At 53.6% G+C, this 25532-nt stretch overlaps 5 protein-coding genes across 9 annotated transcripts; 2 read left to right on the plus strand and 3 right to left on the minus strand.

The window, feature by feature from the left end:
- Nucleotides 1–137: 137 nt before the first annotated feature.
- Nucleotides 138–6511, minus strand: TBL3 (transducin beta like 3). Of its 2 annotated transcripts, XM_081299229.1 has the most exons (22): nucleotides 6376–6511; nucleotides 4593–4644; nucleotides 4412–4507; nucleotides 4279–4326; nucleotides 4039–4180; nucleotides 3867–3951; nucleotides 3614–3784; nucleotides 3440–3515; nucleotides 3260–3353; nucleotides 2996–3177; nucleotides 2764–2905; nucleotides 2617–2675; nucleotides 2425–2528; nucleotides 1870–2017; nucleotides 1553–1783; nucleotides 1411–1481; nucleotides 1174–1330; nucleotides 1042–1100; nucleotides 782–885; nucleotides 616–687; nucleotides 344–502; nucleotides 138–268 (listed from the first exon to the last, which is right to left on the minus strand). In XM_081299229.1, the coding sequence occupies exons 1-22, from the start codon at nucleotides 6414–6416 to the stop codon at nucleotides 150–152; spliced, it is 2412 nt and encodes an 803-aa protein (XP_081155355.1). In that variant the 5' UTR covers nucleotides 6417–6511; the 3' UTR covers nucleotides 138–149. The 2 variants fall into 2 exon arrangements, with proteins under 2 accessions (XP_081155355.1, XP_081155356.1); XM_081299230.1 differs by lacking the exons at nucleotides 4279–4326; nucleotides 4412–4507; nucleotides 4593–4644; nucleotides 6376–6511 and having other exon boundaries at nucleotides 3614–3734; nucleotides 4039–4178.
- Nucleotides 6512–6614: 103 nt separating this feature from the next.
- RNF151 (ring finger protein 151) lies at nucleotides 6615–11204 on the minus strand. The gene is made up of 6 exons (XM_081299241.1): nucleotides 10907–11204; nucleotides 10071–10666; nucleotides 9682–9919; nucleotides 9224–9369; nucleotides 8847–8943; nucleotides 6615–8179 (listed from the first exon to the last, which is right to left on the minus strand). The coding sequence occupies exons 3-6, from the start codon at nucleotides 9682–9684 to the stop codon at nucleotides 7697–7699; spliced, it is 729 nt and encodes a 242-aa protein (XP_081155367.1). The 5' UTR covers nucleotides 9685–9919; nucleotides 10071–10666; nucleotides 10907–11204; the 3' UTR covers nucleotides 6615–7696.
- A 146-nt stretch (nucleotides 11205–11350) lies between these two features.
- On the plus strand, nucleotides 11351–13288 carry RPS2 (ribosomal protein S2). The gene is made up of 7 exons (XM_081299240.1): nucleotides 11351–11553; nucleotides 11633–11722; nucleotides 11947–12054; nucleotides 12288–12461; nucleotides 12543–12702; nucleotides 12933–13024; nucleotides 13171–13288. Exons 1-7 carry the CDS (start codon nucleotides 11377–11379, stop codon nucleotides 13249–13251), a joined length of 882 nt encoding a protein of 293 aa, XP_081155366.1. The 5' UTR covers nucleotides 11351–11376; the 3' UTR covers nucleotides 13252–13288.
- A 72-nt stretch (nucleotides 13289–13360) lies between these two features.
- On the minus strand, nucleotides 13361–15490 carry NDUFB10 (NADH:ubiquinone oxidoreductase subunit B10). The gene is made up of 4 exons (XM_081299242.1): nucleotides 15268–15490; nucleotides 13909–14047; nucleotides 13598–13737; nucleotides 13361–13514 (listed from the first exon to the last, which is right to left on the minus strand). The coding sequence occupies exons 1-4, from the start codon at nucleotides 15413–15415 to the stop codon at nucleotides 13411–13413; spliced, it is 531 nt and encodes a 176-aa protein (XP_081155368.1). The 5' UTR covers nucleotides 15416–15490; the 3' UTR covers nucleotides 13361–13410.
- Nucleotides 15491–18484: 2994 nt separating this feature from the next.
- On the plus strand, nucleotides 18485–25526 carry RPL3L (ribosomal protein L3 like). Of its 4 annotated transcripts, none has more exons than XM_081298571.1 (10): nucleotides 18485–18636; nucleotides 18970–19162; nucleotides 21008–21176; nucleotides 22178–22313; nucleotides 23524–23710; nucleotides 23800–23960; nucleotides 24086–24217; nucleotides 24768–24863; nucleotides 25083–25202; nucleotides 25401–25526. In XM_081298571.1, exons 1-10 carry the CDS (start codon nucleotides 18634–18636, stop codon nucleotides 25455–25457), a joined length of 1254 nt encoding a protein of 417 aa, XP_081154697.1. In that variant the 5' UTR covers nucleotides 18485–18633; the 3' UTR covers nucleotides 25458–25526. The 4 variants fall into 4 exon arrangements, with proteins under 4 accessions (XP_081154697.1, XP_081154698.1, XP_081154699.1 ...); XM_081298572.1 differs by having other exon boundaries at nucleotides 24116–24217; XM_081298573.1 differs by lacking the exon at nucleotides 24768–24863.
- The last annotated feature ends 6 nt before the right edge of the window (nucleotides 25527–25532 follow it).

The following is a 25532-nucleotide window of genomic DNA, read 5'->3' on the forward strand; positions in this document are numbered from 1 at the left end:
ATCCAGTCTCTGTTTGCTGAGGCAGTAGAGGATCTGGCTCAGGGTTGAGACCATCAGGGGCTAAAGTGCATCCCTGGTTAGTCAAGGTTATAACCAGGGACCTTGGAAATGACAACTCAGATCCACACGCAGGATAGAAAAGTACACCTTTATGTGTCTGAGAGGGCTGTGGGGGTAGCAGAGAGAGGGGATAGCTTCATGTTGTGCCACAGGAAGTCCAAGAAGGTGGCTGCCTGCAGAGTCCGGCTAAGCCTCTGAAAGTGCCGTTCTGGGGAGGACAGAAGGAGGTCAGAAGGTCCAGGCACCCACAAGACCTCCCCTGGCTCTGGCCATGCCCACATACCAGTGTAGGGCAGTAGGGCCTCCAGTGCAGCACGCACGCCCTGGTAGGCCAGCAGCTCTTCAGGAGGTTCGTGTTGCAGTAGCACACCCAACACAGCCTGGGCTTCATGGCAGTGCCGGGAGTTGGTGTTCCAGGTGACACAGAAGCGCAGCAGGGCCTCTGTGGGCATCAGGGACAGTCATACTCTGACTCCCAAGCCATTCCACCCTGCCCTGCTCCTGCCACTGCCCAGCAGGCCACCCCCAACTGGCCCTTTCCTGCCCGCTCAGGACCTTTCTGGTCTCGCCTCAATCTCAGCATGGTGGCTTCCAACTTCTCACAGGCCTCAGGGTCTCTGCGGATGGCTATGGGAGGAGGACACTCAAGTTCCAGAAAGGGAATCAATAGTCATTGGAGTCTCATTTCCCGCCCCCTGCCCTTGGAGCAGCAGGTACTGACCCTGGATAACAGTTAGCACAGTATGGGGCCGATCCAGGGAGATGGCCAGGCCTAGGGCCCGCAGATACCGCTTCTCATGGAGCAGGTTGTCCAGCTCTTGCTGCCTGGTGGTAGAGGGAAGGACAGGGCCACTCAGGGACCTTGGCTGGGACTGAAGGTGGAGTTAATAGGCATGGGCCTGAGTTCCCACTGGAGTGAACCCACCTAGCCTGTTTCTCTGTGCCACAGAGCAGGGGTGCTGGGACTGGGTCCCCACTTACTTAACCATGTGTTCCTCCCGCTTGGCTTGCTCCTCCGCCTGTTCTGCCTCAGTCACATCCTGGGATCAGATGAGGGTCAGACAAGCCCCCAAAATGGCCCCCAGCCCACCCTTGCCCCTCAGGGCCCACAACCTTCCACAGAATGACACAGGAGTCGCTGGCCCCAGTGAGGGCGCAGTCATCCAGCTGGCTGCAGTGCAACCCCCAGACCTTGTCTTCATGGGCATCCAGTGTCCGCACACACTCGTTATTCTTGATGGTCCAAAGCTTCACAAGCCCGTCAGAACCACTGGGTTTGGGATTGGGAAGGGCTGAGTGTAGGGGCCTGCCTACCACCCTGCCCCACCCCACCTGTGCCCAGTGTCTCACCTAGACAGCAGCTGTGTGCCACGGCTCACAAAGGCTACCTTCAGTACTGAAGCATCATGCCCCTCAAATGTCTGTGGGGAGGTGTGGGGAGGATGTGAGGTTGCAACAGATGGGAGGGTCCAGGCCAGGGGACGCTACTTACCTTGAGACAGCTAAAATCCTGCAATGCCCAGAGCTTGATGGTACCATCAGCTGAGGCTGTGGCCAGCACCTGGTCCATGGGTGAGAACTGGACACACCAGAGGCCACGCCGGTGGCCAGAGAAAACACCCAGTAGCTGGCACTGTGGCAGAGCCCATAGCTTGGCTGTGCGGTCCTGAGAGCCTGTGGCCAGCAGCTTGTCATTGGGGGCGACAGCCACGCTGTTAATGTCCTGGTGAGAGAGCAGGTGGCAGCAGCTCAGACCTCTACCATAGCAAGGGTTCAACCATGTCTCCACCCAGGGTCCAATGTGGTCACCTTGTCATGGCAGCGCTGGGTGGCCTGGGCCTGCAGGAGAATGGAGCTACCATCTGGGGCAGTGCTCTTGGATAGCAGAGCTTCTGAGAGGGGCCACAACTTCACGGTACAGTCCTGGCTGCCTGTCACTAGGAAGGATTCCTTTAGCCTAGAGCCCAGCAGGGGAGAGGAGAGACACCTAAGGCTGGACAGCACTGTCTGCCAGCACACCACACAGGTCTGGCCTGCCACACCAAGGCCCAGAGTAGAGGTGGTCCCAGGGCATTGCCCCAAATACCTCTAGTCCTCCCCCTTGCAAATGGACCCCAGTCTTAAATGCTGGATCCTTTTCTCCACTCACTCCCTCCTTGGTCCACTTTGTCCCAAGACTACTACTGAGGATTCCCTGCCCATAACAACCTGGGGTTCTCTGGACCTGATCTCTATTCCACTTCTGGCCTAGAATCTCAGAGTAAGGTCAAAGCCACCACCTTCCCCTCCCTGAAATGGAACCCCATTAGTAGGCCTGAGCTTCCATCTCCTCTAATATTCCTGGATCCAGCCCTGTCCCACTACCTGGAGCAGCAGATAGTGCCCACACTGTGTGTGTGCCCAGAGCCCTGGGCCACACAGGCCACCTGGCCAGCTTTGTTCATCCTCCAGACTCGGACACTTTGATCCTGGGATGGGAAGAGTTGAGGAAAGAAGCTGGGCTGTGGTCCTATTGCTTTGGCTTCCCCTGCACCTCCACATTTCAGGAGGCCTTACCTTGGCACAGCTGGCAAAGAGCCACCCCTTCCGGAAAACATCCAGGGCCAGGACAATGTCTAGTGGGAAGAGTGGTCAGAAGTCAACATGGCAAAAAGGCAGTAGAGTAAGGAGGCAATCAAACCCAGTATCATGAGCTCCACTTGCCTGTGTGGCCATGGAGGATCTGGCAGGCTGATGTCTGCAGCTCAAATACTTTTAGGCAAGGGCTATTGGAAGCCACAACAATGTGGGAGTCCTTGGGCCCAAGGAACCGGACATCCAAAACCTCCTCGCTGTAGCCAGCAAACTGTGGGAGGCAAGAACATAAGCTGGGACTTGTGTGGAGTGGAGAGCTGCTTGGTGTCTCCAGCCCTGGGCTCCAGGGGCAGGCACTCACCTGCTTCTGCAGCTGCAGGGACTGTGCCTCATAGAGTAGTAGGTTGTGGTCGGCAGTGACACTGAGGAGTAGGCCAGCAGTGCGGGCCAGGGCACAGTGGGTCAGTTCCTGCCCAGGGCCTGGCAGCTGTGGTTGGGTGTATACACACTGCCCAGAAGCTGCCTCCCACACGCGCAGTGTGCCTGTGCAGTGGGAGAGGGGCTGCTATCAGTTTTGCAGGTCTCCCCTAGCTCTTGTGGTCAGCCTGTGGCCAGCCCCACACACCTTGGTCACCAGCAGTCAGGAAATGCAGGCCTGAATTCTTCATACCCAGTGTAGGAACTGGCTCCTCAGGCAACAGCACAGCAGCCTCCACACTCTGGGGATGAGCTGGGTCAAAGACTGCTGCCATTCCCCCATCAATCCCCTGTCCAACTCACTGGCCCTCTCTACAGGTGCCCCCACCTCAAACACTGGCACAGTCCTTGTGGCCTGGTAGCTGTGAAGGTCCCAGAGAATGCAGATCTTGTCACGTCCAGAGCTGTGGAGAGAAAGCCCCTTTAGTTCCAGAGTCCATTCTCAGTTCCCACTGTCTTGAGCCCTCACTTCCTCCCAGGGCTTGCATGGTCTGCCACTGACCTGAGCATGGTATGGCCATCAGCACTAAAGGTCAGTGAGGTGACAGCACTGTAGTGGGCAGTTAGCACAGCCAGGCACGAGCGGTCCTGCAGTGACCACACGCGGATGGCAGCGTCTGTGGCTGAGGAGAAGAGCAGCAGGCGAGTGGGATCCGGGTGGAAGGCCACCAAACTGCAGGCAGGTGGGGGATGGGTGAGCTGTGCTGCCCAAAGGTGGTGCCTCTGTCCACCCACTCTGCACTGCCCCAACTCACTGCACAACTCCAGGAGAGCCCCGAAGGTGGTGTGTCCCATAGTGCCGTACAACATCCCAGACACGCACAGCCCCATCGCAACCACCTGCAGGAACATTTGAAGTAAGGGAGCTGGTGTGTCCAAAGCCTCTGCCCTGCGCCCTCCGGCCCACCTGCCCAGCTGAGGCCCTACCTGTGGCTAGCAGTGTGGAGGTGGGATCAAAGGCCATGGTTGCCACAGGAGCAGTGTGTACTGCCTTCCATAGGCGGGTAATGCTGCCCTCTCGCCAGGCCCACTGAGCCAGCAGCAGTGCCCGGCTGGCTGTCACCAGCACCTGGGGAATGTGCAGTTCAGCTGGCAGGTGAGCTTTCTGTCCACATGCAATGTGGGAGGGAGGCCACAGAGCTCACTTCCCACCCCTGCCCCACGTGCCTCATCATCCGGGCTGAGGTCAAAGGCAGTGATGTCTTCTTGGTCCTCCTGAGGGAAAGCACAAGAGCACACAGCACCATGAGAAAGGGCTGCCCCTCCTACCTCCCCCTCCCACCTGTTTACCTGCCCTTACCTGCTCCAGGCTCCTTAGTACAGCCCCTGAGGCCACATCCAGGATGTTGACTCTGGTACCACAGACGCAGAAGAGGTGCTGGCCAGGCTGGTCCAGCTGGACACAGGGGTCTCAATCAAGGCAATGCTGGGCACCTGCTGCCTGCCCCATCCACCACCCCACCTGTCCCTGGAGCTGGTACCTGTACTTTCCCGCCCTTGTAGAAAGGTTCCATCTTGCGCTCAATAGCATAGCTGGAAAGAGAACCAGGTGAGTAAAGAACTGCCACCCCCTTAGCCCCCAGTGCCTAGCCCTGTGCAGGGTGCTGTCCCAAACCCCTTCCCTTGTGAAACTCCTGGGCATCTTTCTATGGGTGGGTATTCCTACCCCTGTGTTATAGACAGGTTGAGACCCAGCACTTATTAGTGATCCATGTGGGGTCCTGCAGCATGGAGAGGTGAGCCTGACTCAGGTGAATGCAGCCAGGCAGCCCAGTCTCCTAAGTAGGGGCCTTGGGGGTCCCCTGCGGGTTGTAGGACCTAGGGTGCCATCTCTCCAGTCTTCATTCCTGAAGTTCAGCACACCCCTTCTCCATCCTGGATCCCTTCTGTAGGCCCAGCCTCACCTGATCTCACTCTCCAGGCAGGTATCACTTCTGTGACCTCGCTCATGCTGTCTTCTTCTTTCCCTCTCTATGGCCTCCACCCTGGTCCAGGGTATTGCAGTCTCCCCTGGATAGCAGTTCCAGTCTCTTTTCTGGGCACCCTACCTACTCTCTCAATCATGCTGCCAGTTATTCTCCCATCCCTGTAGCACTGGGAGAGCTGATCCCAGGGGCACTCTACCACTAAGCTACATTCCCAGCCCTTTTTATTGAGACAGGGTCTCCCTGAGTTACTTGTGATCCTCCTGCTTCAGCCTCCTGAATTGATGGCCACCATGCCCTGATGCCAGTTATTGTTGTCGTCGTCGTCTTCATCATCATCATCATCATTTTTCTTCTTCATCATCATCATCATTTTTCATCATCATCATCATCATTTTTGGTATTGGGGATTGAACCCAGAGTCCACCACTTTTTATTTTTGAGACAGGGTCTCATTAAGTTGCTCAGAACCTTGATAAGTTGCTGAAGCTGGCCTCAAACTTCCAATCCTCCTGTCTCAGCCTTCCAAGTCTACCACTGTGTCTGGTGATACCAGTTATTTTTTAGAACAACCGATTATGTCACAGCCCTACTTAAAACCTTCTTTTTCTTTACATGTTTCCAAACCTTGCTCCTGCAAACTTTTCCTCTCACAGTCCACACTGCTGCCTCATTCTCCTGGCCCAGCCCTTGGGACAGGTCCTCTGCTTCTTGCATATGACCAGGGTCCCCCCAGATTCCAACACGCAGCTAAATTCCCTTCTGGGAAGCCAGCTTGACAAGATGGAACCAATCCTATTCTCTGAACCCAGATATCCCCCAACAGAAGTGCTGACAGCACAGCCTTTCCCTTGCTGGTGCTTGTCACAACTCAATCCCCTGAGGCACGGATGGAAATGATCTGTGCCATGAAGCTGTGTGTCACAGGCACTGAGCTCTAGCTGTCGCTGTGCAGCACAAGCTGGGGAACTGAATGAAAACCGGACTCAGGGACCCACCTCCTGTCTTCCGGCTCCGGGGAGAAGCCGGATCACAGGTGGTTCCCGTCTCCCGTGACTACCCGGCCCTGCGCCGACAGGCGCTCAGCTCGCCCCTTCCCCGCGGGGCGCCTCGTCCCCACTCCATGCCCCTGAAACTGGCTCCTCTTTAGATACCCGACGCTCGCTGCGTCCGGTCTGCCGCCCTTCCCTATGGCAGGCGGTGCCGACCGTCCTGCTACCACCGCAGCCTGGCCCGCGACTCCACAGGCAGGGTGCCTCTCCGACCCGAACGCGCGCTCGGCCCGCCGCGGACGCTTCCGTTACTCCGGCAGCGAACCCGTCTCCCGCGCTGGGCTTACTTCGCCTTGAAGCGGCTCACTCCGGACGCCGCCTCAGCCATGTCGCCGCCGTCCCTGCCGCCAGGACCCGCCGCCGCCGCGTGAGGGAGACCGGCGCGCCACTCCTCACTTCCGTCGCGCTGCTGATGGTGTCACCGTCCGCGACTACTGTGACGCCATCAGCACAGCGCACCAGACGCCATCTTTGCCGTGGGCAGTAGCTGCTGCTGCTGCGTCCGGAAACGGAAGCCGGCGAATTTCCGGTCTAAAGGGTGGGGTGTGGAGGGGCGCAGCCCCGGCAAAGGAAATAGGTAGTGTGCTCCGGTTGCCCGTGACGTTGCCTATTTATGCAAGTTTATTTTTTGGTATTGAGGACTAAGAAACTTCCATGGCTGGGCTCGGTGGCACATGCTTGTAATCTCAGCGACTCAGGCAGAGGCAGGAGGATCGCAAGTTGGAGACCAGCCTGAGCAACTTAGCGAGTAGGGCAGGCATTTGAAAGTGTTTCCTCCCCTTTTTTTGGATAGAGCCAGTTTCTGCACGGTGGACTCAATCCATATAAGTGCACCGGATAAACGCACTAATTGGGTAATTCCAGAGACATTCAAATATTTATTGAGTACCTTCTGTATGCAAAACACTGCCTTAGGCCCTTGGAGACCCCAGGAAGAAAAATTTCCTGCCCTGGAGTAGCTCTCCAGTGGGCAGCAGTGGGGGCAAGGGCTGGTCTGGGAAGAAGGGGATTATTACACCAGTTTAAAGGCTAAGGTTTTGCAAATGTAGGTTAGCAAGGGATTAGGCAGAGGGCAGAAGTGCAGTTTTAAATGGGGGCAGTGCAGAAGGCTTCATTGAGAAGGGGGCACCAGAGCAATTGAAGTAAAGCAGTTTTTTTGGAGATCGTGTTTCTGACAGAGGGACAGCCACTGCTTAGGGGTGCAGAGGTCAGTGTGGCTAAGGGAGCCATTGCACAGGAGACTGTGGTGCTAGGGATTGAATCCAGGGCCTACCGGTGCTAGTTCACTGAGCTATATTATATCTCCAACCCCAGAGGATATTCTTAAAGGACAGGAGTGCAGAGAGGGTGCAGGTCCTCCTGAGCTATTGAGGAACTGGCTTTTACTGAGTTAACGATTTTGAGCCATTCATGCTACAGGCTACAAAACTGGTAAAACAAATTGATAGGAAGCAACTGGAATTGAGATTGGGAGAAGAGACATTGAGAAAAGAAATAGACAAATGAAGAGCAAGGGGGCCTGGGGATTGGGCACAGGGTATGAGGCTAGCAGGCACAGAGGCGGTGAGATAGGCCCGGCCTGGGCTCAGCATTTATTTGCCCTTGTATTTACAAGGCATGCTGGCCCTGTGACCCCCACACCTCAGCGTCAGTACTGCCCACTGGGGTGGCCTCAGTCTCCTGCACAGTGCCCAGGAGCAGGGCGTCATCCTCCTCCAGGAAGTTGCCTAGCTGAGCCAGTTGCCGCCGGATGAGGTTGGTGGTGCGGTGCACCCGGCGCACACGCCGCAGCAGACTTAGCAGCAGAGTCCGGCTGCGCTCCTGGCGCTCGCTCCAGGCCTCGCGTAGTTCTCGGTAGCAGTTGTGGCGTGCACGTTCAGCTGGGCCCAGGGTGGCCCCGCAGCCCAAGAGGCAAAGCTGCACACCACCTTGCTGGCAGTGCTGCTGGTGCTCAGCCAGGTCCCCACGTGGCACTCGCGCAGAGCAGCCCTCGTTGGGGCAGGCCATCAGCTCAAAGGGGCATGAGTCCTGATGCCCCTTGCGATGGGCCAGGGGGCATGTCACCAAACAGCCAGCCTCAGCGTTCTTGCACTGGGGGTGTGAGAGACCTCCATGTGAGCGAACCTAGCTGGGCCCTGCCAGACCAGGCCAGGCTGGGAATTTGCCAGCTGGCTCTTCCCTGGCCCCCACCCTTTCCTCCCATTCGGTATCTGACCATTGACCAAGAACCAGGAGACTAGGAACCTCCCAAGCTTTTCTGCTTCCAGAACAGATGGGTAGGTGGGAAGAACTTCTGTGCTTAGAGGAGGGCCATAGGCCATAGGGAGGTGTATAGCTGGGTTAGTCTGGTATGTTTGCCACACTTTTTGTTTTGTGTGGATGGTAGTGGTGCTGGGGTTTGAACCCAGGCTTTGCATATGCTGAGGAAGCACTCTAATACTGAGCTACATTCCCAACCCGGGGCATTTTTTTTTTTAAAACCTTGGTTTCCTCATCTGTAAAATCAGGGGTTGGAGACTAAAGCCCATACACCTGGCACTTCACTGAAAATTCTCTAGAATCCCCATTTTATAGTTGAGGCCCCAAGGGCTCAGAAAAGTTAAGTAAATTGCCCAAGGTCACACAGGTAAGTAGTATATGACTCAAACTTAGCCAGGTCTGCTGATGCCTGGGCTGCACTTGGTTTTCTTTGAAGATGGCATGCTTGGCCCTGGCTTTGCCCCACCCAAGGGTGATGGGAGTGGGTACTTTGAGCTACCTTGACTTCTAGGCGGCCAATGGTTTTCCGGAGTTTATTCACATGGACCATCTTTTTCCTTTTCACCTCTTTCCTGCAGCATGGACAGGTGTTTTGTCTGGAAGGAGGCAAGTGTGTGTGAGGTGAGAAGGAAGCAGAGTGACATGACCGTAGGGACAGATCTTCAAGGGGTGACCCAAATGGTCTCTAGCTGGAGGAGGTATAAGGGGGTCCCCAAGGCTGGGACCTGTTAACACTACAGGGTTAGGAGACCCACACATTTTAGCATCTTGTGGCTATTGGAACCCAGTGTTCAGCCGACTTAGGAAAGTCTGGGCTCTGGACCACAGGAGTGGCTTCACACCTGCCCTCCCAGTCCCTTGGGTTCCCAGTGGCACCTGGCTAGCCACCGGAGGATGCACTTTTTGCAGAAGATGTGGCTACATGGCAACCTTACTGGCCTCTTGAGAACCCCATGGCAGACGGAGCACAGGAAGTTGCAGTCGGGAGGGCTGGCAAAGAGGTTGAGATCATACCCGCCACTCTGCAAAGGTCAAACCAGTATCAGAGCCTGGCAGGCACCAGGTTCTGGCCCCCCACTCCACATACCCAAGTGTTTGGGTGGGGAGGTAGGCCACATGAGAACTCTCTTCATGTAGAAGATAGCCATGAGGGTCAAGGTTTCCCCAGGACCACCAATCCCTAGCAGAGATGGCTCTAAATTTGACCCAGAGGTTTCCTCATTCCTTGTAGGGGCTGTAACCCACTGCCAAGCATTTTTGATTGAGGAATTGGGTCAATCCCTGATAGCTTGGCATAAATCTTAGGGCTGGAAAAAGGAGGGCCTTAGGCTTACCATGATCTGTATCTGGACGGCAGCTCCACTGATGCCCGGGGCTCGGGAGCCTCCATTTCACAGGAGGTGTGGGTCGACATCACAGTGGCATTGTTCAGCTCAGGCCAATCAAAACTCTGGTCTAGAGCTGAGGCTGTGGCTCAGTGGTAGAGCTCTTGCCTAGCATGTGAGGCACTGCGTTTGAGTCTCAGCACCATATTATGAATAAGTAAGATAAAGGTACTGTGTCCATCTACAACTAAACATATATCAAAAAAAAAAAAAAAAAAAAAAAAAAAAAAAACCACAACTCTGGCCCAGGGCCTGCTGGGAAAGCAAGTAGCCCTGTACTGCCCAAAGTGAATGTAAACACTAGGGCAGCCCCAACTCAGGTGTGGACACCCACTGACCCTCTATGTTGGTCAAGGCTGACATCTGGTCCCAGAGCAGGTTTACACAGAGAACCTAGACTCTTAAGAGTTGTTTCCCCAAGGTCAGTAGGATCACAGGGACAGCTGCACCTTTCTCAGATGGTGTTGCCCAGGCACTGAGAACTCCAAAAGCTTAGGGTCTTCATATGTTGATCAATTGGTTCTCCATAGCAGAGAGAACTAAATCACCGGCAAACAGCTAGTTCCCTTCCAGTGTTTATCATCTGTGCAGACCTGAGAAAAGACCTAGAGATACATGCTCATGTAGGTTGAGCACCACTGTTAAGGACTGATAAATTCACTCCACTGCACAGGCAGACAGACCAGGGTCCCAATCTGGCTGACACTTAAGACACGTGCCTAAGCCCTACATTTGTGGTATCCGAAAGCAGTTTGGCTAGCCCGGGAAGAAACGCACTACTAGGGCTCGATTTTCCGGCAGGTAGGAGACCCCAAGAACGTCCACACATCCCGAGTTAAACATCTTTATTTGAAACGCTGGGACCACCGATCTCTGCCACGACCCCCCAAGGTCCTGACGGCGTTGGCCTCAAGTTCTCCGGGAGATCCGTGTCCTGCGGAGAGAGAAGATGGGGTCAGGGATGATTGGACAGGGATATAACCGCGCGAGTAGCCGCAGCGGGGATGTCGGGGCCTGGGTTTCGCCTTCCCACACCGGTAGTGGGCGGCGAGCTGAGGCCCCTGGAGGCTCTGGGCGCCGAATCTCACCCACGGCCACCGCCAGCGCCGAGGGTGATTTTCAACCAACGCCGGTCTCTCGGCTACCTGCGGACAGGCTAGCAGATAGGACCTACCAAAGCGAAGGAAAGCACGCTGTCCCAGCATCCGCGAAAGGCCGCGGGACGGAGGCGCGTGCGTTTATACGGATCCGCCCAGCCGCCCGCCGCGCAGGCCCGGGCCGTGGCAAGAGCCGATGCGCAGGCGCACGCAGAGTGCGGCGAGGGCGGGGCGCCGCGGAGCCAATCGTAGCCGCTCGAGGTGCTAGGGCCACTCGGGGCGAGGCTCCCGAGATCTCGCGGTTTTTGGCCTGTTATAAAAGCTCCTTCCGAGACGGATTCTTTCTTCTTCTCTGGAAAAACACGTGAGTAGTTTTATTAGCTATGGCGGGACGGGGCGCGTGCGGTGGCAATCCGCGGACATCGGATGGCCAGGGCCAACCCGCACGATCTCATCTTCAGACGCGGTGGACCGTGTCTGGATTTCCCACGCCGCTACAGAGGCAGCTCCCCGCTAATTGGCTGGTTCTTGTTTCTTGGTGCAGCAAATGGCGGATGACGCCGGTGCAGCGGGAGGTCCCGGAGGTCCCGGGGGCCCCGGAATGGGTGGCCGGGGCGGCTTCCGCGGAGGCTTCGGCAGCGGTCTCCGAGGCCGCGGCCGAGGCCGTGGACGGGGCCGGGGCCGTGGCCGCGGGGCTCGTGGAGGCAAGGCCGAAGACAAGGAGGTAGGCCCGGGCGCCGGGCGGGGCGCGTTTGGGGACGGCGCCGAGAAGGTATTCCTGTTGACTGGCACCTTCCCCGCAGTGGATCCCGGTCACCAAGCTGGGCCGCCTGGTCAAGGACATGAAGATCAAGTCCCTGGAGGAGATCTATCTCTTCTCTTTGCCCATCAAGGTATTGCGCTGAACGACCAGCCTCCCGGAGCTTAATTTGGTAGGGGCTGGGAGCGTTGCACTTTGAGCCTGTGGTTGCGCTTGTGTGGGTCCACCTTTGACATGGGTTGTGGCCGGAGGTGAGGTGGCTTCGCTTTTATAGAAAAGGATGCCATCTCGGACCTGGAGTCTAGGTGAATCAAGGGCTAAACACTCAACTTTTGCACACCGGTTCTTTTGTTGTAGGAGTCTGAGATCATTGACTTTTTCTTGGGGGCATCACTCAAGGATGAGGTTTTGAAGATCATGCCTGTACAGAAACAGACTCGTGCTGGTCAGCGGACCAGATTCAAGGTATTAGGGTTGTAATGCACTTGGCTGGTTGGGCAAAACTCTCCCCACTCTGCATGGTCACACTAAGTTTTGCCCGTGTGACTTTCGTACAGGGGAGAGAGAGGAAAGAGCCTCTCTGGACCTTGGATTGGCCTCACAGTAGCCTTTTCTTCCTTGAGAGGCACAACAGGAACTAGGTAGTGTGTATGGATGTTGTGGAGGATCACCAGCCGCCTAACATAGTTTTTTCCCAGGCATTTGTAGCTATTGGGGACTACAACGGTCACGTTGGACTGGGAGTAAAATGCTCCAAGGAGGTAGCAACTGCTATCCGAGGGGCCATCATCCTGGCCAAGCTCTCCATCGTTCCTGTGCGGAGAGGCTATTGGGGGAACAAGATTGGCAAGCCTCACACTGTCCCTTGCAAGGTAAGCTGTGATGGTTATTGATGGGCCTGGGGTGGAGCATATTTTCCCTCTGGCCCTGTTATGTGATTCTGCTTTTCTTAGGTGACAGGACGTTGTGGTTCTGTGCTGGTACGGCTCATCCCTGCCCCCAGAGGTACTGGCATCGTCTCAGCTCCTGTACCCAAGAAGCTACTGATGATGGCTGGTATTGATGATTGCTACACTTCTGCCAGGGGCTGCACTGCCACCTTGGGCAATTTTGGTAGGTGGCCCCTAAATGAATCACCAGTGAACCCTCTCTCAGCTCCGCTGAATCACACAGGTGCAGTGTGTGCTTGGCGTATTTTAAGGGAGAGAGAGGAGGGCCCTCCTAATGCACGGCAGATCTGCCCCTAAGTGGCCTCTCTGTTCCTAGGAGTGCAACAGCTTCTGTAGGGGTGGAGGGCTTCTCTGCTATTAGCCACTAACCCTCTCCTGTTGTTTGTTTTGAAGCCAAGGCCACCTTTGATGCCATCTCCAAGACATATAGCTATTTGACCCCTGATCTCTGGAAAGAGACTGTGTTCACCAAGTCTCCTTATCAGGTATTTCTGGTCTAGCTAGTGAGATTTTACTGTTCTTACATCATGGCCTATCTTATCAACAGGTTTTTTTTGGGGGGGGACAGAAACACCTTAATTTTGTAGGGGAATGGTGTTCCCACTATATAACTGTTGACTTTTCTTTGTAGGAATTCACTGACCATCTTGTGAAAACCCATACCAGAGTCTCTGTACAGAGGACCCAGGCTCCAGCTGTGGCTACAACATAGGGTTTTTATACAAAAATAATAAAGTGAATGAAACCCATTAGTAAATGATTCTGTCTTCCATATAAACTGGTAGCTGGAATTTCGGAGGGGTTAATGACACCACCAGAAGTAGAGTTAAATCACTTTATTTCAGCAATGCAGCAGGTTACTTAAGAGGCCTCAGGCTGCAGCAGCCTCCTTAGCAGCTTTTCTCTCTGCCAACATTCTCTGCTTCTGCTTTGCCAGGCACTTTCTGGCAGAATAATGGGCTCCCAGGTCATGATCTGAGAAGGAGATGGTGGATGGATTGGCTAATAAGTTGGGTAAGAAAAAACAAGCAAAAAAGGGTGGGCAGGGCTCAACTTACAGCGGTCCTGGTAGGCCTTGGCCACCTGGGCAAACTGTTCCAGTTCCATGGCACAGTTCTGCTTGTAGCTCTCTCCTTCCCTCTGCTGACAGGCCTTAAGCCTCTCCTGGATGATGTTGACAATTTCTTGATCAACTTTGCTAAAAAGGAGCAAGTACCCAAAGGATTGAGTGAAAGCCTTGTCTTCAAAATCTGAGCCAACCCCAAGAGATATACCCACTGGATGAGGCCATCCCAAGGAATCCCCAGGAAATAATGGGACAGTAGGAAGTGGTCTCGTACTTTCTCAACATTCCCTGCTATACACTTACTAGTCCCTTCTCCATTGCATTTCTGCCTCAAAAATGCACAGGATATCCTTCTCCTTGCACTCTGTGATGTCTGGCACTCGGCGGTATTGCCGGTGGTAGTAATAATATCTGTTCTTGGCATGCTGCTGCTCTATAAACTCTAGAAAGGAAACCAGATAATATACTTGTCAGTTTAGATAGATGGGTGGAGGTATTTCCTAAATGTTAGCTTTTACAGAAACAGCAAACTGGACTGAGTCTGTAAAGGACTAGGCTACAAGTGGTGATATCTCCAGTTGCATCATCACAGGTTGTGACCAGAACAACCCTTTGTCTTCACCAATGAGACTGAGCAAGGCAGGATTCAGAACCCAGTTCTACAAGTCCACCTGTCCCACAGCCCAGGAACAAATAAACTGGGGCTGGGGTTGTGGCTCAGCCTAGAGCACTTCCCTAGCACATGCAAAGCCCTGGGTTCGATCCTCAGCACCACATAAAAATTGTAGTTGTCCAACTACAATTAAAAAAAAATATATATATATATATAATTTAAAATTAAATAAATAAATAACTTGCTGGGAGTGGTGGTGCACACCTGTAATCCCAGGGATTTGGGAGGTGGAGGCAGTAGGATCACAAGTTCAAAACCAGCCTCATCAACTCAGCGAGGCCCCATGCAAGTTAGCAAGACTCTGTCTCAAAACAGGGGCTGGGAATGTGGCTCAGTGGTAAAATGCCCCTGGGTTAAATCCCCAGTGCCAAATAAACACATAACCCCCAAACCAGTAATCCCCAGAACTTGGAAGACCGTAATATAGGAAAAAAAGGAAAAAAAAAAACCCACTTGAGTATGCTATGTACCTCAAATGTCTTATGGTTGAACGAATGAGCTGCTTAATTGTAACAAGGCAGAGCAAGCGCTTGCTGCTGACCAGAAGGCTGGCAAATAGGACCACAAAGAGTTGCATGGAACATTTTCTAATTAGGACCAGAGACGGCGAATTTGGGCATTTCAGCCATTACACTACAACCAGTTGTCACTTGCATTGCAGGGGCCTGGGACATAACAGGCCCAAGGACTCAGTTGATTGCGAGAGCAAGCACCCCCCACACACACCCCGGTTTATGACGGAGACCAGAGACTAAGGGAGCCTCTCAAGCGGCAGAGACGGAGAGCAAAGAGGGGTCCTGGTATAGAAGGCACAGGGCGCAGCCAAGGGAGTGGCGTCCCGGGGAAAGGTGGAGCGACCCGGGGGGCGGGGGAGGTCCCGGGGAATGGTCCGCGAAGCAGTGGGGAAGCCAAAGGGGGCGGCGGAGCTCGGGGACCTCGGGTGTGGGGCACCGGGGTCCCCGCGAGCAGGCAGAACCCCGAGCTCGTACCTCTCACGAGGGTCACGGGTCGGTCCACCAGGAGGTCGAAGGCCTTCGTGAAGTAGGTGATGGGGTTGGGCAGCGAGGTTTGCGGGGAGGGCGCCGGCGTGCGGCGCGGGGGGTCGGGGTACACGTCCTTGTCCCAGGGGTCGGGCATGGCTCACAGGAGTCCGCTAGCTGGGTGCCGGGTACGGATAACCCTGCGGAGGTCGTCGGGGCAACTACGCCTGCGCGGGGCGCCGTGGAACGATGATGCGCCTGCGCGCAGGGCGATCACTGCGCCTGCGCGGGGCGAGCACCACATGCTGTGGTTGGCCGCGGGCGCCCCCACGTGGGGTCTGGAGCCATCGCACCCGAGGCAGGCAGAGAGCAACAAACTCAAAGAAATGATTCCTCCCGAACCTACTGCAGGCTAGACTTGGTGCTAAACGAGGTGAACACGACCTGGCTTTTATGGAGAACATCGACTGGTAGAACACACACAATAAGTCAAGAAATCGACAAAGAGTATAAGTCTTGATCCTCCAGGAATCTTTTCTGGATTGCCTAGTCCCTACAACCTTCTCTGGGCTCTGCTGTCTTTGTCCCTCAGGAATGGACTGGTGACAGTGAGTTTGGGGACCTCCCTGGGGCAGAGCAGGAGGAATGAGTTGTGCCCCAGCCCAACGCATAGAGATTGGGGCTCCCATCATGGGCACAGGGCACTCTGGCCTATGGCAGCTGGTTCCATCTCAGCTCTGAGCACTGTAGTGCCCCATGGCAGCCATTGACCAGAGCCACCATGGCCTTATATGTAATGTGCACACCTGGCTGGCTATCCAGGCAGGGTGCTAGTCATTTCCTGTCCAGAGGCAGGGGCCAGGGACATGGAGCCAGCAGCTAGGGACCCACAGAATCTAGAATTGGAAATGTTAAATCTTCAGATTATGAACTCTTCCAACCCAAAGACTGTATTTTTTTTAAAGAGAGAGAGAGAGAGAGAAGAGAATTTTATTTTTTTAAAAAGAGAGAGTGGAGAGAGATAGAATTTTTTTTTTAATATTTATTTTTTAGTTCTCAGCGGACACAACATCTTTGTTGGTATGTGGTGCTGAGGATCGAACCCGGGCCGCACGCACTCCAGGCGAGTGCGCTACCAGTTGAGCCACATCCCCAGCCCCAAAGACTGTATTTTGGTAGCATGCTAGAATTTTGGCATCTAGTGATGCAAAATTCACATTCTCTTAGGGACATCTTACACCTAGAGAACTTTGTGATTAAAGAACTTTATAACGATAGCCAGGCATGGTGGTGTGCATACCTGAAATCCCAGCAACTTGGGAGATTGAAGCAGGGGGATCACAAGTTCTAGGCCAATCTCATCAATTTAGTGAGATGCTATCTCATAATAAACAGTAGAAAAAATTGGGGATGTAGCTCAGGGATAAGGTACCCCTGGGTTCAATTCCCAGAAGAACTTTATAACCATAGAATCTTGAAATTGGAAAATAAGGTAGCCAGGTGCAATGGCACACACCTGTAGTCCCAACTACTTAGGAGTTAGGCTGGAGGATCACTTGACAGCATAGTGGAACCCTGTCTCAAAAAGGAAAAAAAAATACCTCCTCAAAAAAGAAATTATTTAAGTATCAACCTCTTTTCATTCAAAACTTTCTTTTTTCCCAGTACCCAAGGTGCTCTACCACTGAAGTATGTCCCAGCCCTTTCCATATTTTACCCAGGCTGGCCTCTAATTTATGATCCTCCTGCCTCAGCCTCCCTAGGATCACAGGTGTGCACCATCACCCCAAGCAGGAATCACTATCTTTTTTTTTAATAGACATATTTTATTTAAAAATACATATAATATTACTTGTTTGAAATTTTAATAAAATTGGTAAATAATTACTATGCTGTTTTTGGCTGTTTGGATCAATCACAGTTCTACAAATAAAAGCTAAACTGCTCATTAAAATAATGAAAAAAAAATGAATAGAATTTATGAAATAAACTAATCAGTTGGAGAATAAGGACTAAAACTGTATTTCCCCCCCATGTTATTTAATATAATGTTAAAGTCTGTAAGCTCTTGGGAACATTCATGTGGAATCATTCTATTCAAGGTGAAAGGGACAATAGATTTTGTCCAGGAACAAAAAGATTCAGATGGGGGCTGGGGAATGTGGCTCAAGCGGTAGCGTGCTCGCCTGGCATGTGTGCGGCCCAGGTTCAATCCTCAGCACCACATACAAACGAAGATGTTGTGTCCGCCAAAAATTGAAAAATAAATATTAAAAAGAAAAAGATTCAGATGGTGTAAAAGAGGAGAAAGGAAGTGGCAGAAAAGTATTTAAATACTTAAATATTAAATACTTCTTATGCACAAGGAATTAGGGATTTTCCATTCAGCTCTAAGGAAGTGATACTCAGCCTTAGTTTATATGATTAACTTTATGTGTCATTTTTGATTGGTTTAAGGGATGCCCAGATAGCTGGTAAGGAATCTCTATCTTGATGGGCATGTGGTCAACCCTCCCTGTCCACCTCTCGCACCCCTATGTGTGGAGAGCCATTCTGACACGTGATTGGGTGACTCCCGTTAAGGGCCTGAGGCGCTCTGGCTGTGTCGGAGCTATCCCGACCCTTTCCTGATGAGAGAGCCCATCCGTGTGGGGGTGTGCGTGACCACTGACCCCGGGGACCCAATCACTGACCCTGACCTTGGAGTGCAGCCCCCCCTCAACCTTCATTGGATGGAATTCTCCCCTGAATCTCTTGTCCCCCAAATAAAAGGCTGCTCCCAGGCGTGTTCACTCTCTCTCTCTCCTGCTAGCCCAGAGTAATCCTCGCTGCCCTGCTGGGCGGCTAGAGGCGGGAACCAGGGAGGCGAGCCGTCTCGGACCTAGCAATGTAAAATAAGGTACTGGCTTGTGTGTTTATTTTGATCTCTTCTAACTAACTTAATGCCTAGAACCTCATTAATGAAACCACTGCACAGGCCGCGTGGTAGACCTATGTCCAGCTCAGTCTTAATAGCCCTCAGGACAGGAAACCTAAAAACTCAACAATCTAGGCTCTTCTTAGAGGAGCCCCCAACTAGGGTATGTTGTTCCTGTCAAGCCAAGTTGGTCTTGTCCTGGGAGCGTCATGACTCAGTGCCAGGACATGGAGGAATGGGGTGCCAGCCCTGGCTCCAGGTATCCCCATCACAGGCTGCCTGTCTGATGCTCCGCCCCAGTCTGCTCCTGGCACAAGAGACCCTGCTGGCCACAGAGGAAGACCGAGCTAGTGCCAGGGGCTAAATCTGGGATCTGGTTGCTACGTGTCCTGGCCTTGCCACTCGACCTCTGGCGCCTGGTGGGGACGCCCCATCCTGGCCTTCCGGAATCGGCCACCATGGTCAGTGGGCTGGGGCTGGAGCCTGAACAAAGAATAAGCAGGCATTCCTGGGGAGGGGGGCAGGTGGGCGTCCCCCAGATCTCCCCCAAGCTTGGAGAGTTCTCTGGGCTGTAATGATGGGCAGTTGAGAAGGCAGCAAGGGGCCAAGGCTGGGCTCCTGGGCCTAGAAGGGGCAAGAGATGGGAGATGGCAGTATCCTCCTGTGCCCAGAGCACTCTGCCTCAGTGCTGCCCAGCCCTCCTGGATCCCAACAGGCTGAGCCCACCAGGGCGGGCAGATGAGGGTGTGGAGGTCCCATCCCTCAATCTCCACCCTTCACTCTGCTGCCCCTAGTCCCACCGGAAGTTCTCTGCCCCTCGGCATGGACACCTGGGCTTCCTGCCCCATAAGAGGAGTCGGCGGCACCGGGGCAGGGTGAAGACGTGGCCAAGGGATGACCCCAGTCAGCCTGTGCACCTCACTGCCTTCCTGGGCTACAAGGCGGGCATGACCCACACCCTGCGTGAGGTGCACCGGCCAGGCCTCAGTGAGTCACTTCAGGGGATGCGTGCGGGTGGGGGTCGGGGGGAACCTTCAGAGGCTGGGAGCCAGGGGTTGCTCCTACATCCCAGGAGTGGCTACAGTCTCAGAAAAGATGAGGCCCTGCTGAAGGGAGGCAGGGTCAGGACTGTGATGGGCTCACGCTGCCCCTCATCAGGCTCTGGCCACAGGCAGTGCTCAGGTGGGTGCTGCCATTGCCTCCAGTTACAGTGAGTACACTGAAGCACTGAGCCGCTAGAACCCAGTCCAGCCCAGCACAGTGGCGTAGGCTGTAGTCCCAGAGACCTGGGAGGCAGAGGCAGGAGGAGCACAAGCTCCAGGCCAGCCTGGGCTGGGGATGTAACTCAGTGGTTAAATACTCCTGAGTTCAATCCCCAGTAACCCCCCCAAAAAAAAGAAAGAAAGAAAGAAGCTGGTCCAATTAGTCTTCTTGAGATGAAGGAACTGGGACTCAAGGCCATGCCAGGACATCTGTACTTTTTTGGCCATGTGTGGACCATATTATCAACTGTTATTTAGTATATTCATATAGTTGTGTATATGTATACTTTGTTTTTTTTTTTTCCTTTTTGTACTGGGAATTGAACTTTGGGGCACTTCACTCCTGAGCCACAACTCTAGCCCCTTTTTAAAAAAATATTTATTTTTTATTTGTACACAATACATTTATTTTGTTTATTTATTTTTATGTGGTGCTGAGGATTGAACCCAGGACCTCCCACATGCTAGATGAGCGCTCTACCACTGAGCCACAACCCCACCTCCTAGCCCTTTTTATATCTTATTTTGAGACAGAGTCTCACTAAATCACTTAGGGCCTCACTGAGTTGCTTCAGCTGGGTTTGAACTTAGGATCCTCCTGCCTCAGCCTTCCCAGGTGCCAGGATTACAGGCGTGCACCACTGCACCCGACTGTTCTTTGTTTTGCTTTGAGATAATTGTAGATTCACAGGCAGTGGTAAGAAGTAACCATACTGACATGGATGTGATCACCCACAAACTAGGTTTCTCTGGTTATGCATGTGCTAGCACACTCAAACAGGTACACAGTATGCACTTTTGTTCCCTGGGTAAATTTGGGCACCCACCACTTAATCCTCCCCTGAGGGATCCTTGGGTGGCCTGTGCAGTCATATTCCTCCTGCCCCTTCCTGACAACACCCATCTGTTTTCCATCCCCCACCTTCTTATTTATTTATGTATTTATTTATTTATTTATTTTTGTACTAGGGATTGGACCCAGGGCAACTTACCACTGAGATAAGTCCTCAGCCCTTTTTAATCTTTTAAAAATTTTACACAGAATCTCACTAAATTCTTAGCTGAGGCTGGCCTTGAACTTGTAATCCTCTTGCCCCAGCCTCCTGAGCTGCTGGGGTTTCAGGCATGTGTGCTATCACACCTGGCCCTCTTTTATTTGTTATTGTGGCAAAGTATGCATAATACAAAATTTAGTACCTTAATCTTTTTAGGTGGCATTAAGTACCAATGCATGTTCCCCCCCACCACCATAGGTCTCTTCCTCACTCCCTCCATTCCTTCTTTCCTTTAAAATATTCTTAAAATGTATTTTTTTTTTTTTTTTTTTTTTGCACGGCAGCCTAGACAGTGGTATCTGTGCGATCATGGACTTTTCTAGGTCTTGCTGGAACTTATAAAAATACATTTAAATTATTAAAAATAAGAAGGCCCAACCCCACCTTGCAGGAAAGCTGCCCTAACCACTGGCTACATGCTGTCCTGGCCCACCCTGTGTGGCCATCTCTTCTGCTCCCTTCCCCATGGGCCTCAGGAAGTCTCCTTCATCATCCTGTCCCTGGGTCTCATCTAGAAATTTCCAAACGGGAGGAAGTGGAGGCAGTGACAATTGTGGAGACACCACCCCTGGTTGTGGTGGGCGTGGTAGGCTACGTGGCCACCCCTCGAGGCCTGCGGAGCTTCAAGACCATATTTGCAGAACACCTCAGTGATGAGTGCCGCCGCCGCTTCTACAAGGACTGGTGAGGGCCACACCCAGTTCTGTGCTGGAACAGTGAGGGTGGGTGGCTAAGAGGAGAGGTGTCAACATCGAGTAGAAGGTAGGAAACTGCAGGTGCTTCACTTCAGTAAGGGATGAATATGTTTTAAAGGTCTGGAGAGGAAATCAGGATTGAGGAAAACAAGGAAGCAAATATTATAATACCCAGGGTTAAATACAGGGCTAACTTGATGGAATATCAGAGTTGCTCTGAGCTTCGGAGCAGCCAAGGTGAAAAGGGATACAGCCAACCCAGAAGCTCCTGTGCATAAAAAGGTACTCTCAGGCTCAGATCTTCCATGCACTAAGTCCTGTGCACCAGAACTTAGAGACACAGGCACCGGCCAGCCCTGAGGCTCTGTGGGAGATGATGAGCTTGGGCCCCAGGGTCAGTGCAGGATGTGGGACCAGAGAGGCTTACCTCTGAGTTCCTCTGCTGTAAGATGGGGCTGGGTGGTCCCTGTGTTGATGGGGTGGCTGTGAGTTCAGGGCTAGTGAAATGTGCCCAGTGCTTAGCACAGAGCAAGTGGCCAGAAAGTGCTATTTGTCCTGTTTTCACTGTTTCCAGTAAAAATTTGCCCTAATCTGAGAGTTTTAACTCCTGTGAATCCCAGGTTCTTCCTCTATAGAATAGGGATGATAATTTCCACCTTCCAGAGTTCTGCTGAGGGTTAGAAGTGATGTCTGCCCAGGGCTAGGGTATGGTGCCTGATTTGGAAGTGGGATCAGCAGCACAGAAGTGGGGCAGCTGGGGTGGCGTCCAGGTGCCTGGACCACAGGGAGGCAGGGAGTTACCCCGCTTTACAGGGAGAGGAGGAAAGCCAGGCCGGGGGTGACAGCCTGTGTTAAATTCAGACCAACTGGACCCAGTGCAGGAGCTTCAGGGAAGAGATTTCCTACTTGGGGAGCTGCAGGTGGGGTAGGGGCAGGACTGCTGGGGCCACCCTGGCTGGAGCCTCTGAGCACCTCCTGTATGTGGCTCAGGCACAAAAGCAAGAAGAAAGCCTTCACCAAGGCCTGCAAGAGATGGCGGGATACTGACGGCAAGAAACAGCTCCAGAAGGACTTTGCCGCCATGAAGAAGTACTGCAGAGTCATTCGGGTCATTGTCCACTCCCAGGTCAGCCCCACCCCACCCAGCAAAGCTCACCCCTGGCCCCCCTCCCCTCCAGCTTTGAGGAGCTGTGACAAATGTCAGCCTAAAAATACCCAGAGTCTCAGGCACAAGGCCAAGGGCTGCCCAACTTCCTGGCTGGACACCTGCAGCCAGGGCTAGGGCACTGACTGTCAGTGCCCTCCCAGGGGCTGTGGGGGCATTGGCCATGCCCCAAAGTTCTCTGAAGGGCCTGAATGTTCCACCAAATGTCCAATTAGGAGGGCTGGCTGCCCGCTCTGGGTTCTGGTACTTCGTGTGTGATTAGTGCTCTTCCCTGGGCTCTGGCTTGGTGGCTGACAGGTAACCAGCACCCTCTGGCTTGTTCTGGAATAGTTCTTGGTGTTTTATCTTCAAGGAAGTTTCTTCTAGGCCTGAGAAAGGTTGCCCTTCCACTCCAGAGCCTCCCATAGCCTACTGAATACACGCTCTCCCCAGGTACTCTCACACCCACAGTTCATGGGTGAGTTGTTGGTTAATGCCCATCTCCATCAACAGACCTGAGCTCTTTTGGGCAGAGGCCATGGGGCAGGATCCTCACCTGCCTTATTCATTGTCAGGCCCCAGGGCCCACACAGAGCCTCATATGCAGTAGGTGCTTTACAAATATTTGTTGAACACTATGTTGTGATTTAACTGGTCTGTGTGTCCCCATAGTCTCTGGCTCACAAAGCATCAGCCGATGCTGCTGACTGATTGCGTCACTTGGAAGAAAGGCTGAGTTCCTTCCTATTCAACTTGTGTGGACCTGCCACTCTCCCTGTTTACCACCTTCTGGCCATATCCTTCTTTCTGTCCCACCAACTCTTGTTCCTGCCATAGGGCCTTTGCACATGATATTTTCTCTGCCCCAGAAACTTTCAGATCTTTGCCTAATGGAAAGATTATTGATATGATCTCCACAGAGAGGCCCTCCCTGACAACTCCTCCTGAAGTATGTCAGTCCATCCGAGCACCTATCCCTCTCCAATAGTTGACTTGGCTTATCTGTCTCCCAACTAGATGGTGGCTCCCTGGGTGTGGGACTCGGCCTCATTCCATGCTGTCCCCACAGTGTACAGCATATAACATATAGCCGGGCACAGAAAGACCTAGGGTCCCTGGCTGGCCATGCCTTGTCTGCAGGTGGGTAGGGAGTGTGCCTTTCTGGGAACTGAAGGCTGCACCATGCCTGCAGATGAAGCTGCTGCCCTTCCGGCAGAAGAAGGCCCATATCATGGAGATCCAGCTGAACGGCGGCACGGTGGCTGAAAAAGTGGCCTGGGCACAGGCTCGGCTGGAGAAGCAGGTGCCAGTGCACAGTGTTTTCAGCCAGAGTGAGATCATCGATGTCATTGCTGTCACCAAAGGCCGGGGTGTCAAAGGTAGGGCCAAAAGGGGATGTTGTCTCCAGGAAAGGCTGCGTGGTAGGGACCATACTGGCTTCTCAGCCACCAGCCCTTCCTATCTGCAGGGGTCACAAGCCGCTGGCATACCAAGAAACTGCCTCGGAAGACCCACAAGGGGCTACGCAAGGTGGCCTGCATTGGTGCCTGGCACCCTGCCCGCGTGGGCTGCTCCATTGCACGGGCTGGGCAGAAGGGCTATCACCACCGCACTGAGCTCAACAAGAAGGTATGTCCATGGCTTTGGGAAACCTCAGTGGGTGAGTGCGTGACCCAGACACTGCCTGCATGGTTAAATCCCCATCTGGGTCTGAGCACGTGTGCTGATGGATGTGGACATGCCCCTGGTTCTAGAGCCTGCCTCTTGCCCTCTTCTCCTGGCAGATCTACCGTATTGGCAGAGGGCTGCACATGGAAGACGGAAAGCTGGTCAAGAACAATGCATCCACCAGCTACGATGTGACTGACAAGTCCATCACACCCCTGGTGAGGTGGGAGGCCAGGCTGGCCAAGGAGCATGTAGGGGGCAGTCAGGAGCTCAGGTTTGTGCCCCACAGTGGGATGCACTGCCAGGTGGGCAGTAATGTGGGCCCAGTGAACTAGGGAGCAGCCATTTGGTGGCCCCCATCCCTGCAGTCTCCTTCATTCTCCAAGCCTCCTCTGAAGAGCTTGCACTTAGGCTGCTTCACAGGGATGAAGTGCAGCAGTGCTGTTGTGGACTGAAGCCGAGCCCAGCCCAGCCCAAGGGGCTGCAGCTAGAGCCTGCAGCAAGAGACTCCAACCTTCTGAGCTTCAGTTCTCCCCACAAAAATGCAGACCACTAAATGAGCTAAGACACAAAACAACTTAGCATATGCCTCAGATGCTGCCCTGATTAGTGATGCAGGATGAGGATGTCACCCCCTCGCCTGGGGGCTGGGCATGGGGCTCCTTCCATCACAGCCCTGTGTGTAGGAATTCCAGGTCTTCCAGCCACACCCACCTCCTAATACAGCACCCCTTCACTAGCCTGGCCTCTGACTTGCCTCCCCCACAGGGTGGTTTCCCCCACTATGGGGAAGTCAACAACGACTTTGTCATGCTGAAGGGTTGCATTGCTGGTACCAAGAAGCGGGTCATCACGCTGAGGAAGGTCAGCACAGCATGTGGACAGGCGGTCCTGTCCCCCATGGGCTGTCCCAGCTAGCCTGTTCCATCCTCCAGCCTGCTCAAAGTGGGGTAGGGGGGTGGGAGCTGAAAGCGGGGGTCTGACAGGAGTGGGGTGAGCAAGACCTTCCTGGTGTGCATTTAAGGTGAAGGGCGGGGATGGGAACCCTCTGGCCTTGACACCTCCTCTCCCACCCATTTCCAGTCCCTCCTCGTGCATCACAGCCGCAGGGCCCTGGAGAATATTGAGCTCAAGTTCATTGACACCACCTCTAAGTTTGGCCATGGCCGCTTTCAGACAGCCCAGGAGAAGAGGGCCTTCATGGTGAGCTCAGCCCTCATGTTCTCTGGGGGCTCAGACTCCATATTTCTCCTCCTCTGGGCCAGGGAAACTGGTGCAGAAGGAGCTGGCAGGGCATCTCCCTGCCTTACCCACAGGAGGGCTTTTAGGGTCAGCAGGGCAGCCATTGGACGGTATCCCTGGACAGACTCCTGTGACTAACAATCCTCCTGTCCTCCTCAGGGCCCTCAGAAGAAGCATCTGGAAAAGGAAAAGCCAGAGACCTCGGGAGACTTATAAGCTACGTGGGCCTGAGATGCACACACCCCACCTGCCTCTTCTGTCCAATAAAGACCGGGGTCAACTCTTCCCAGT

Source organism: Spermophilus citellus (assembly GCF_964194105.1).
Source record: "Spermophilus citellus genome assembly, chromosome: 6".
In the NCBI taxonomy this organism is placed as follows: domain Eukaryota; kingdom Metazoa; phylum Chordata; class Mammalia; order Rodentia; family Sciuridae; genus Spermophilus; species Spermophilus citellus.

Excerpts from the sequence above, each read along its gene's own strand:
- TBL3 (XM_081299229.1), bottom strand. The coding sequence starts at position 6,416 with ATGGCTGAGGCGGCGTCCGGAGTGAGCCGCTTCAAGGCGAA. Across the intron at positions 3,952-4,038 it reads CTCCACACTGCTAGCCACAG|GTGGTTGCGATGGGGCTGTG; the intron begins GTAGGGCCTCAG and ends ATGTTCCTGCAG. Across the intron at positions 2,018-2,424 it reads GGCACTATCTGCTGCTCCAG|GCTAAAGGAATCCTTCCTAG; the intron begins GTAGTGGGACAG and ends GCTGGGCTCTAG.
- RNF151 (XM_081299241.1), bottom strand. Across the intron at positions 8,944-9,223 it reads ATCCTCCGGTGGCTAGCCAG|ACAAAACACCTGTCCATGCT; the intron begins GTGCCACTGGGA and ends GCCTCCTTCCAG. Across the intron at positions 8,180-8,846 it reads TTGGCCGCCTAGAAGTCAAG|TGCAAGAACGCTGAGGCTGG; the intron begins GTAGCTCAAAGT and ends TCACACCCCCAG.
- RPS2 (XM_081299240.1), top strand. The coding sequence starts at position 11,377 with ATGGCGGATGACGCCGGTGCAGCGGGAGGTCCCGGAGGTCCCGGGGGC. Across the intron at positions 11,554-11,632 it reads GCAAGGCCGAAGACAAGGAG|TGGATCCCGGTCACCAAGCT; the intron begins GTAGGCCCGGGC and ends CCTTCCCCGCAG. Across the intron at positions 12,055-12,287 it reads GTCAGCGGACCAGATTCAAG|GCATTTGTAGCTATTGGGGA; the intron begins GTATTAGGGTTG and ends GTTTTTTCCCAG.
- NDUFB10 (XM_081299242.1), bottom strand. The coding sequence starts at position 15,415 with ATGCCCGACCCCTGGGACAAGGACGTGTACCCCGACCCCCCGCGCCGC. Across the intron at positions 14,048-15,267 it reads ACCCGTGACCCTCGTGAGAG|AGTTTATAGAGCAGCAGCAT; the intron begins GTACGAGCTCGG and ends TTTCCTTTCTAG. Across the intron at positions 13,515-13,597 it reads CAAGGCCTACCAGGACCGCT|ATCATGACCTGGGAGCCCAT; the intron begins GTAAGTTGAGCC and ends TCTCCTTCTCAG.
- RPL3L (XM_081298571.1), top strand. Across the intron at positions 23,961-24,085 it reads GCACTGAGCTCAACAAGAAG|AGCCTGCCTCTTGCCCTCTT; the intron begins GTATGTCCATGG and ends CCCTGGTTCTAG. Across the intron at positions 25,203-25,400 it reads AGGAGAAGAGGGCCTTCATG|GGCCCTCAGAAGAAGCATCT; the intron begins GTGAGCTCAGCC and ends TGTCCTCCTCAG.